Source organism: Drosophila obscura, unplaced genomic scaffold (assembly GCF_018151105.1).
Source record: "Drosophila obscura isolate BZ-5 IFL unplaced genomic scaffold, ASM1815110v1 contig_188, whole genome shotgun sequence".
In the NCBI taxonomy this organism is placed as follows: Eukaryota; Metazoa; Arthropoda; class Insecta; order Diptera; family Drosophilidae; genus Drosophila; species Drosophila obscura.
The window spans coordinates 451757-464452 of NW_024542776.1; the positions used below are offsets into that span (position 1 = coordinate 451757).

At 39.4% G+C, this 12696-nt stretch overlaps 1 protein-coding gene across 1 annotated transcript in view; it reads left to right on the plus strand.

Annotated features, from left to right (window-relative positions):
• LOC111072158 overlaps window positions 1-2051 on the plus strand; it is a 71962-nt gene extending 69911 nt beyond the window's left edge. Inside the window, exon 7 of the mRNA XM_022363837.2 lies at window positions 150-2051. Within this exon, the coding sequence (XP_022219529.2) occupies window positions 150-1439 (1290 nt within the window). The 3' untranslated portion in view covers window positions 1440-2051. The remainder of the gene's footprint in view (window positions 1-149) is intronic.
• The last annotated feature ends 10645 nt before the right edge of the window (window positions 2052-12696 follow it).

Here is a 12696-nt window from a genome sequence, read left to right on the forward strand (position 1 = left end):
ACATATAAACTGAGCACCGGGTATCAAAATACCGATTTTTTGAGTAGTCGGAACGTCGACTATAGTCTTCAGAATATTCTTTAGTGCATCTGAATATATAATTCCCCTCAATAGTCAATTGTTCAACATGTTATGTTTGCTCATTGCAGCCGCCTCAGTTGTGCGCTGGGCGCATCTGCGCTGTGATGACCCGTCCTATACCGGGCTACAACCATACATTTATGCTCTGCTCGCTGGCCAACAACAACTTCATGCCGTTGAACAACGTGGCATTGTACCTGGACAGCGAGAAGAACCACCTGGTACCAGTGCCGCGAGAGGCGTTGGTGGAGCCACCGCGACTTGCAGATGGGCATCCCATGTCAGCTGTCTTTGCGGACATTGACTTCCGTGGTGGCCAGGCTATGGCTCAGGTCGTAGAGCCAGCGGACATGGAGATGGAGATGGGCGTGGACTTTGAGCAGAACAGCGAGGAGCAGTTCGACGCACCCGAGCAGCCCATTTCAGTGGAGTCGTCGGTGCAGGTCGTGAATAGTCATTCGGAAGAAACCACAATCGATAACAAACAGGTGGAAATGCTGGGTATCATGACGCCCCTAAGCCAAGTGGCCGAAGGGGTTTTGCCTGTGCCCAGCTTTGGTGGTACTCTCAATGTAGACGAGGAGTTGTCGCTGCACGAGGACCAATTGCAGTCTAACGTACTGCAGCTAAATGTCAACGGGCATCGCCTTGAACTGGACCCTTCAGTGCTTTTCAGCATTGCGGAACAGCCAGATTCCTGCATCGAGCTAAATGTGACAGAGACTGGTGCCAGCGGTGTCAGGGCCGTGCTCCATGCCCGCGATATACTTCAAGCAGCCCAGGCGTACCTGCAGGAGCGCGATTTGCAGCTTGTCAATGTGGAAGACATGACCTTAGATGAGGAGGATGTCGGTGGAACATCGGCAATAACAGTCCCCGCCACGGACATGCTGGCCGAAGCACTTGCGGACAGCCAAGTGGTCAACGATATCGAATATGTAAACGCCGCCAACGCTAGTGTAGCTTTGCTAAACATAGAGACGCGAAGCTCTGCCAGCGCTGGCCTCATAGACGTTGTCGACGACGAACCCGACGGCGTTGTGTTCGTCTCACACGTGCTGCCGCCAGCTGCTGCACACCTCACACCACCCATCACGGCTCGGACCAACGAAACAAATGCGCTTCTCAACCAGACGCCTATAATGTCGACGCTGGAGAATCCTAGCGCTGTGCAGCTGAGATGCGTATCTCCTTTGGGCGAAGTTAACCTGGAAGACAGTTTGGCCGTCATCGGCGTAACAAACACTAGTGGCGTACCCACCTCACTAGAGCTCCCAATCACCGTAACGAATCCGGCTATAGCTCCCCGCGTGACAGTCCCCATCGCGGAAATTCTGGGGTTCGCTCCCTTTCAGTAAGCGATAGATCGCGTCGACACAGTTTTTTCCTCTTTATTTGTTCGTTTTTTATCATACACAAGAGTTTTTTTCTTAGCCGTAGTAGATTTAACGAGAACGATTTTATGTTGAGCGTACAAGAGTAAGACATTAATTTTTTTTACGTTTTGCTAATTTTATTTAGCATAAAGAACCGATTTGATGTAAGGTATCACATACAATCTATATATATATCTGTATGAGCACGCATGGAATAGTTCCCTATCCTAAGGTCTTAGCCTTGACAACGTTTCTCCATTTACATTGAAAATGAATGAGTAAGTGCAAAATAAATATTACTCTAGCAAGTAGGAGATATAATTGATACATCATCGCAGAAAAAACGGAAGTATGCGATAGAAGAAGCATCATGATGATGAAAACATCAATATTCAACAGGAGTACAGCACATAGAGAATATGAGATAATATTTAGAAGATATATGTACATGTAAACATCTAAACTTCAAGCGCAACTTACATTTTATTACGTCGCATATGTCTTTGGCTAAGCAAAATTAATGTGTAAACTAAATACCGAGAAGTTAACTGCTTTGACAAGGCAACGAACTAAATAAAGTCAGCATACTCCAAACATCAACTCTAGATCCATATTGGGAACGTCTGTCCAGTAGAGTTCTAGAAGTATTAACCTTTGTAATTATTCGACATGGACTAGTAAAGATACTATAGTTAACACGGAAAAATACTGATACTATAACTGAAACAACTTATTTTCCTTCCTAAAGCCTAGTACTCAGTTCCAAAAATGTTGGCTAGCGGCCGAGTGTGACCAGGAGTACATAACCTATCGTTGCACTGCTCAGAAAGCTGGTTTATTTTGTTTACAAATTTGTTTAGACAAGTTAGATTTGACACCATTAACAGTTAACAAGAGCTTGTGCCTTTTTTATAAATAATTTTTATTTAAACCAACCTCAAAATTAGATCTGAAAAAAATTTATCAGGCCAACAACAAATAGTAAATTTGTGCGAACAGATGTGGTAACTCGATTTGGCTAACGATAAATCTCTGTTAATCATACAGCCTAGTAAGTTTTTGTCTCACGACTTGCCCCTGACCACACATTTAACGATGTAACTGCTTCTATCTTAAGCAAAATAAAAGCTGATGGCTTAAAAATGGAGAAGTTAAATTTTTCTTTTGTCACCCTGACAGCTTCCTTAAAGATAAGCGTCTGCCATACTCATTTCGAAATCATTTGCTCTGCCAAATTTTTGCCGGAGAACTTTGTTTTGAAGGAGTAAAAGGCTAAGAAGAAGAATAGGCCCCCCATAACTCTTCCTAGGAATCAGGCCAGTGCTTCATTCTTATCTTCCCACTCTAACTCCTAACAGTCAAAAACCAAAATTCCTCCTTAGTAACCTATCAGAATGCTTGAATCTTGCGTAGTAAGCTCAGCACTCTTTTCATTGATAGTCTCTCTTTTTTGTCCCACGTTATTGTGTTTACCGAGACCTGGTTAAAGCCGGACATCCTTGGCTCCGAAGTTTTGACACACAATCTTTATAGCCTTTCGTATCGACGTGAAGGAGAGGTCCTCATTGTAGTCGACTTAAACTTCCCGTCGGAACATTTCAGAATCCAGTTTCAATAAGACCTCGAATTCCTATTGTTTTTAATTTTATATTCCACCCTAATCGGATACCTCTATATTCGAGCAGCATCTGTCCACTTTAAAAACTGTTTCTTCCTCGCTATCAGATAAAGACCAGTTGATAGCTCTTGGTGATTTCAATTTGCCAGGAACTGTTTGGTCTTCGGTAAACGAGTCTAGTAACCTTGTGCCCATGTCACGACATAACTTTATTGACGGCTTGCTAGACCTGTCCCTCTCTCAAGTCTACCATGTGAAAAATTCCTTGGGCCGATTGCTTGATCTGCACTTTGTGTCGGATATAGCGTTGCTAACCCGAGCCCTTCCGGTCACTATACCTGAAGCCTCCTACCATCCTACATTCGAAGTGTCGGTCGATATTGGACCTACTGTATTGGATCGAGCGGGTAGGCTTTTTAACCGCTTTCGTAAAGTCGACTTTACAAAGCTTAATAACCTAATTAGAGATTTTCATTAGTCCGCTCTGTACTCGTGCACTGAAGATATAAAAGGCACAAATATTTTTATACCCGTAATCAAAAAAGAGTTAAGGGGTATATTAGATTTGTGGTAAAAGTGGATGTGTGTAACGCAGAGAAGGAAACGTTTCCGACCCCATAAAGTATATATATTCTTGATCAGCATCAATAGCCGAGTCGATATAGCCATGTCTGTCTGTCTGTCCGTCCGTCTGTCCGTATTGTTGAGCGCCTAGATCTCAGAGACTATAAGAGCTAGGGCAACCAAATTTGGTTTCCAGACTCATGTGATATCACACTGCAAGTGTATTTCAAAATTTCGCCCCACCCCCTTCCGCCCGCACAAAGGACGAAAATCTGTGGCAGGCACATTTTTAAAGATACGATAAAACTAAAAGCGCAGTATCGTAGAGTGACCATATCTACCATATCCTTCGAAATCGGATATTGTGTTATTCACAAATACGTACAAAATTACTTAGAGTAGCTAATTGACAAGAAGCTCAATTGGAACCTGAACATCAAAGAAAGAGTTACACCTATACTACTCTATGCAGTTACAGTATGGTGGCCTGCCATATCAAAAAGAACAATCACCAACAACTGGGCAAAGTACAACGAACTGCCGCCATATGCATCAGTATGCGTTCCGCTATCCTTTGGGTTCACTGCCTTGACCTTGCTGGCAAGGGGCAGGCAGACATGGCAGCAATGGGCATGACAGCACATCAGTCTTTCATACAATTTAAATAGAAACGAGAAAGAACGTTGTGTGGCGCTTCTGTGGACGCGACTCTACTTTTATACCCGTACTCAGTCAGTATATAAATATGTGAGCTTATGATATACATATGTGGAATTTTAAAATATTTAATATGTAGATTCTACATCTACAATGTAGATGCTGGTGGTGCTGATAAAGAATATATATACTTTATGGGATCGGAAACGTTTCCTTCTCTGCGTTGCACACATCCACTTTTACCAGAAATACAATACACCTTAACTCTTTGAGTACGTGTATAAAAATAATAATATCCCTCGCATCAAACCCACTTTTTCTTAGAGACTTGGGACTCTAAAATTTTTAATTATTTATGCGTTTTTTATTGTTATAGCTTATATTATTTCTAAAAAAAATGTATTTTTTTGTAGTTTTTTTCAGAGGTAAAATTGCTGTTTTCTTATAACTTGAGTATAGTACACGTAGATTTATAGCTACGAAAAAAGTCTCTTAAAAACTATACATTTTTGATTTTAAAGCATTATATTTTCCAGATGGTAAGCATACAAAAATTATGTGGAATAAAGCAAGCTCACCTCTGAATCAAAAAAAAAAAAAAATAGTCGAAGGTCCACAACGATTCCATTTTATATTGTACATGCGTATATATTATTATTAGCAAGACCTCGGCGGCTTCCCTCGTTGATATTTTTGAAAGGAGATGTATAATAAAATAAATAAAGTTGCTGGAGCCGCCAATGCACAGTGGGCGGCGTTCTATGGGAGAGCGGCCAAAAAGACTTAAAGTTAAGGTAGAGGCTTGAAAGTTTGCACAACATTTTATTTTATTTTTTGTAAATTGACGTATAAAAATCAGCCGGATCGGACTACTATATCCTATAGCTGCCATATAAACCATTTGTATGAAATCGAGTGTTTGTATGAAAAACTTTTTTTGTTATATTTTAATGCAATTAAATATTATATTTCTGCACAAATAAGAACTTTATGTAACCCGAGCGAGTGTAGTCAAAATCGGGATACTATATCATATAGCTTCCATAGCAACAATTGCAAACAAAAATAATTTTAGAAAATATACCAGATTCAAATATTAGTAATTTTATTATAACAATAACATACTTTTATGCAAACAAAATAGGAGTCATAACAAAAGAAATGGGCGTGGTAAAAATTAAATAATCAAAAAAAAAAGGTAAGAAATAATAATTAATCCGATTCTTCTAACAAATCTAATGCAGACTTCATTAAATTTGAATTATATTTGCATGGTAATTTCCTTAGTCCTGTAATAAAGGGATCGGAAGACAAAAGTAGTCTGTTTATTAAATCCGTGTTTGTTGCAATTCGAGATATTTTCCTACTATGTTGCCTTCTAAATATTTTTATGTCTTTGTTTCGCGATTCTGCAGCTTCTTCTGATAGTTCGCCAATTGAAACAAGCGCAAAATTAATCACATCTGCACCATGGCCATGCATGGATTAAAACTTTGTGCACTGTGGGCGGTGTGTGCACCATAGATTAAAAATATATAGGCGTGCAAACACACATTTATGAGAAACGCCTAAAAAGTAAATTCCAATGAAATGAATGAATAAGAATGTTACAAATAAGTAAGTAAGAAAGCAACAAACACGAAAGACGAAGATAGAGCAAAAGCAAAATACGCAAAAACATAACCTTGAAAAACGTCAGACGTCGTCAGTATATTTACGATTATATACACATCTGCAAATTTCTGCAGCTAATTTTAACGATTATTGTACCTTAAGAATCAGACAAACACAGTTACACACAAACGAATTGTGGAATTTTGTGGGATCACAACTAAAACTCCAACTAAACATGAAAAATACGTTTACAAAATACACAAAAAAGGTTTAATCGATCTAAAATACACAAACAAAATTTAATCAATCAGATTAATTTTACAAGAACAACAACTAAAGTAAATACCTTCAACTTTAAAATTCATTTTAAATAATTAAATTAGGAGAACTCTTTCGAACGCCTGACCACTTTTAAAAGCACTTTTGTTTTGACGAAAAGTTAACTTGACGCAACGGCGCTGAAAAATTGAACACGTGTTCTCGCTTTGCATTCTATTTTCAGAAAGTCCAGTAAGATTTCCGGAAAAAATGGTTTGCCAATAAGAAATTTGGACAATTTAGAGAAAAACTGTTTAAATTTTGACTAAAAATTTTTAAATGGATTTTTTGAATTTTGGCCTATGGGCGCACCCACTGTGCAATGCAACCTACAGGAAAAACATGAGTTTGGCTGGTCAATTAAAAAAAATTTTGTTAAAGAAAAAGAAGATAATCCAGCACAGGCTTTGAGCCGAGGGACCCCGGGTTGGAAGACTTGACTAATCCCAACAGACCACATTTCGATTTGATTACTGTACGCATATTTCATTTTCCCTCTTGCCTCTTGCCTTTTGCGGTTCGACAAACTTTAATTTTCTATACTTCAGGCGAGAGGATCAAATAACGGTTCGGTAGCGGAAGTCATTGGCCGGATTTTTTTGTAATTTCGGTTAATTCCTAAACATTAAATGCATTTATTAAGCAGCAAAGCGCGCGGATCTTCTAGTATGTATGTATATATATGTAGATATTGTACATATCTAAATAATGAGCTGATCCAATATTGGGTATTTTGGCGTCTGATTCCAGTATAGTACCCCTCCAGCACCAAAAAAGCGCCAAATAATTCAATAAATTCAGTTCTCCAAATACATACCTCTCTTATCTCCCCATGCATACTATGTACACAGTAGTCAAAATATTATTTTTGTATTTGTAAACACTTTAAAGCCTAGACTCAGATCCAAAAACTGTTTGCTAGCCAAAAATAAGTAATATATTTTTCTTGCAACCAGTGGTGTGACCAGAGGTGTGCACTGCATTCCATACGGTTACACAGCTGAGACAGCTGTTTTTTTTTCTTTAAAGTAAACAAAGTGAGTGAAATGCACTTCTTCGGCTGGGGTCGCTCTTCCCCAGTCATATCCACGGGACTGAAAATTGGTAAGCTATATGGATACGTCTGACCAGAGTAGCTTTCATGCGAATAGGTTGTTTGGAAAAATTGGGCAAAAAGATCGGCAATGACCTGATCATTTTTTGCCGACGAATTAAGAAATGATAGCGAGGAAAACATACGAAGCTGTAAAACTGTTAAGGGTCCTGTGAAAAGCGTATCCTGCATCGAGATAGGTAGTTTTTATAGCATTGAGCGTTAATAACGTATACATTTGACCGAGCTATTACATAGCGAGAGAGAGAAGAAGGAGAATATACTTCTGTTGATTTGTTATAATCTTGATTTTAAGTTTTTTTTACACTGGATAACTCTTTGGTGAACCAAAGAGGCTTTCCAGATCTTACCGGACACGAAAGTGGGACACAAGAATCAAAAAGCGTGTCAAGTACATTGTAAAAACTGTTTGTGACTTTCATATCTTCAGTGCACGAGTACAGAGCGGACTAATAAAAATCCCTAATTAGGTTATTAAGCTTTGTAAAGTCGACTTTACGAAAGCGGTTAAAAAGCCTACCCGCTCGATCCAATACAGTAGGTCCAATATCGACCGACACTTCGAATGTAGGATGGTAGGAGGCTTCAGGTATAGTGACCGGAAGGGCTCGGGTTAGCAACGCTATATCCGACACAAAGTGCAGATCAAGCAATCGGCCCAAGGAATTTTTCACATGGTAGACTTGAGAGAGGGACAGGTCTAGCAAGCCGTCAATAAAGTTATGTCGTGACATGGGCACAAGGTTATTAGACTCGTTTACCGAAGACCAAACAGTTCCTGGCAAATTGAAATCACCAAGAGCTATCAACTGGTCTTTATCTGATAGCGAGGAAGAAACAGTTTTTAAAGTGGACAGATGCTGCTCGAATATAGAGGTATCCGATTAGGGTTGAATTTACGAACAAGTTATAAAAAATAAAAAAAACAGGAATTCCAGGTCTTATTGAAACTGGATTCTGAAATGTATTTTATTTATCGAATCTTCTCTGTTAGAGACTGACGACAAGTATGCAAATCTTAAATCTTAATAAATTTATTTAATTAATTCCACTTTATTATTTAGAGTACGTCCCCAACTAAGTATTATTGCTGGGTGGGGAGGTCTCTTCGCCGGAGTCGTGTATGGCTAGTGTGCCAAGTTAAAGACTGCCCAAGTCTATTAGGATGGGCCTGAAGCTTGGCCTGGTACTTTGCTTTCACCTTGGCAATTATATCTTTAACTGAATTATAGCGTTATATGTACTACATACGAAATGATGCCCCAGTGATAGTTCTAAGTATCTTCGATTGAGCTCTCTGGATTATTTCTATAATTTCTATTTCCCCATAGCTCGGAGCCGTATGTCCAGATGGGTTTAAGAACTGCATTGTACGAAAGTACTTTGTACTCCAGTTTTAGTGGTGAACGGGTGTTTATTAGCCAATGTAGATTATTAGCTTTAAATTTAAGTAGATTTCTTTTCGCTTCGATGTGTTTACGCCAAGTAAGCCTTCTATCCAGATGAATACCAAGGTATGTTACTTCGGTGGCTTGTGGAATGTTGATGTTGTTCAGATATACTGGAGGGCAAGTTTGTCTGGTTAGGGTGATATGCTTGCACTTTTGCTCGTTTACGAGTATGCGCCAGCCGGCTAGACATTTTTCCAAGGCCACGGGATGAGATGATAAATGTTCCGTTGCTCTTGGTGGGCACTTGGAGCGACTTAGTATGGCAGTATCATCAGCAAATGTCGAAGTGTTCGTTAGGCTGTTTGTCGGTAGATCTGCTGTGAAAATGATATACAGTGTCGGTCCGAATACGCTACCTTGGGGTACACCAGCTTCAATTGGATGATATGCAGAAAGGAAATTGTACTCCTAAACTTCTTTGCTGTAGGTATGACTCCAATATTCCATGGATTTTCTGTGGAAGTAATATTTTGATTTTGTGGATTAAGCCATCTAAGCAAACGCGGTCGAAAACCTGGGCAACATCCAGAAAAACAGCGGAGCAATACTTTCAAAAATGCATTTCGTATCTCAGAGGTTATACGGTTTACTTGTTCAATGTTTTTCGCGAAATCCAAATTGGTGCATCGGGATGGCACCGCTGATGTGTATGTGTTGTTTGATACGATTCAGGAGCAGCTTTTTAAATATCTTTGATAGGCAAGTTGATAGGCAGTTGGCTGATAGGTCTATATGATGATGGCTTGGACTTGTTGACTTGATGACTTGAGGATAATAGCCCCATTTCATCATGCTGTTGAATTTCACAGTAGGGAAATATACTGCACAGCTCGGCAATTCTTTGATCATTTTAGGGAAAAAGAAATCGTGGCCCGGAGCTTTCTTTGCTTTATATTCATGATCAGCATCAATAGCCGAGTAGTAGCCGATATAGCCCATCTGCCCGTCTGTCTGTCTTTCCGTGTTGATGAGCGCTTAGATCTCAGAGACTAAAAGAGCTAGAGCAACCAAATTTTGTTTCCAGACCCATGCATATCACACTGCTACAAACGTATTTCCAAATTTCGCCCCGCACCACCATAATAGACGAAAATCTGTGGCAGCCCAAGTTTAAAGATACTATATAACGCAGTATCGTAGAGTAACCAAATCTATCAGAATGCGGAATCTGGTACAGTTTGGATCATTATTATAGCCAGAATGAAGAAATTCATTTTCAGCCACCTCCTTCAGCAAGAGACCAGTTACTCATTCTCTTTCTCGCTCGCACACACTCTGCCATGTTGAATGCGGGAGTGCCCGCCAGCGGAGAAGATGTAGAATATACATTGTAGATGTATATGTAGATAACATATGTAGCAAACAAATTTTAAATGTGAAATTTGCTTAAATTCTATTTAAAACATAAGCTCAAAAATGTATATACTGACTGAATACGGGTATAAGTAGAGTCGGGTCTTGTTTTGACATTTTTTAATTTTACATGTACCAAAATTGGAATTACTTACCAAGTAAACAAACATTTCCTTGTGATATATAAAATGGGGAACATTTACAAAAAAAATCGTACTGTTGGCATTCTTAGAACAATTTTTTTTATTAGTAGCTTATTTTGTCAAGATTAAAAGCATACCCAACGAAAAATTTTTTTTTGAAGCTCACGATAGCAGAGACTCCGAGAATTTTTCTCTCGGTGGCTCTGCTTTCGTGAGCTTCACCACTAACCATACAGTATATAGATTTTCCGTGTATGTTTTTGTTTAGGTTTTGCTGTTTGAATTTTGTGTTTGATTTTTCGCTCTAAGTTCTCATACCCTTCACATTCGAATTTTTGAGAATTGTGACACTTTTTGAAGAAGCTTGCCCCATAATATCAGAAGAACTTTTATTTTTTATAGCTCATATATGCTAATATTTTTTAATTTGTAATAAAAAAAATGGGCAAACGGATGTAAATATACAAATAATGTAAATACACAGGGGAGGTCGGGGTATTTTAGGCCACAGGGTATCGTTAGCCAGCTCTATTTTTCTTTCCTAGTGAATAATGAAAGCTGCCAACAACTGTCATCGATTTGTCTCATGGTAAGCTAGTATTTCCATTATAAGTGTGGGAACTCACAACTATTCCTCTGCTAACAAATACAAATTTGATGTTTTCGAAGTATCATTTTCACTTCATGTGTGGTGTTTTATTGTGACATATTTCTGTGAATCCCCGCAGAAAGGTATTTTTACAATATTCCTGGGACATCAAGCTATTGAAATAAATCATGGCGTAATTTATTTTCGCTCCCACTTTGCGTTCTTCTTCGTGCACAGTGATTCAACTGCTGTCAAAAATGGCTGTGGTCTGCAGTGCAAAGAAATGCGAATTCGGTGGCAACATAGTCGGCGATTCATTCCTCAGCTGCTGGCTATGCGACAATGTCGCCAATAAAAAATGTGCTGGTGGTGCTAATTTTGGACGACTACACGATCTCATCTCAAAACGGATGACTTGGCCATGTTTGGTTTGCCGGGAGATTGAGGCCGAATTGCGCATTTTTATGAGACAGACTCGTACTGGTTTTCAAGATGCAAGGAAGCAATTTATCCTCAAACTCTTGAGTGAATCTCCTAGACGGAAAGTCCTCAATACCGATAACAACAACCTTTAGCAACATATTCGTATTGGAACGCCTGCTTCTCACCTACAAACATCGGAATCATTTGTTACTCAGAGCGGTCATGGCACGCCGTTAGTAAATCCGCCTTCAGCCGCTCCGGTGTTTCTCACACTACATCTACATCCATCATTGCTGTCGACACCCCTGTGAGTGCTCCCAATGTGGGTGTGCTTGTTGCTGATGATGTCCTCACTATTCCTGTTCGTTCCTGTTCCATCCGCAGTTACTGACGCTACCGTCGTTTCTGCCCCGAGATCTCTTTTGGGAGTGGCTCCACCTTCTCCCTCTCGCTCGGGACTTCAACTTCAACTAAGATCAGTGGTACCTTATAAAGCTATCTTTGTCTCCAGACTTATACCGGAGGCTACAACAGAGGATGTTAAACATCTTTGCTCTAGACTTAACGCCTCGCCTAATGATATAATTGTGACCAAATTCATACTTAGACATAACCTCCTTTAAGATTCTTCTCCCCGATTCTTTCCATTCAAGTTCACTTGACGCGTCTCTATGGCCTGAGTATACAATTATGCACGAATTCCTACAAAACGACTCTAACCAGAGTCCCAATTTTACTGGCCCCGGTAATTAAAAAAACTAAATAACTTTTTTATCATTCATTACCAGAACGTACGCAGTCTGTTCATTGCAGTCAAGGTTCGTTTTGTTTCGGTATCTATGTATCTATTTGACTTGCTTCTAGATCTAGTTGTGCTGACACTTCCACGGCACCAAGGCGCTTGAAATTTTTTCGCAAAACCAATTTCACCGATCTAAACCTACATCTCTCGAGTGTTGATTGGTCTATTCTTCAGCAATCACCAAATATTGACGTTGCAGTCAACTCGATTTACAACACCATAAACTCTGCCTTAGACACATTTGTCCTTGACTTTACTAAATGAGTATCGTTCAAACATCCCTGGTTTTCCAGTAATTTGTCCTACTGAAAAAATCGAAAATCCAGAATCTTTAAAAAGTAGCAGAAAACTGACTCCATGTCTCTCTTCGCACAATATTCCTCCGCTGCTACTGGTATTGCAAATCTATTTTCCATTTTTTTTTTCCAATCTACGTACTCGTCTCATATACATATGTATACAGCTCTTCCACTCCGTATCCTTACCATCTACATACCTCATGCTAACAGCTTTTTTCTACCTTTTTTTGAGGAAAGCGTTGTTCTGGACGGTTTGAAATTGATAGACACTTCATTCTCTGTGGGTCCAGATAA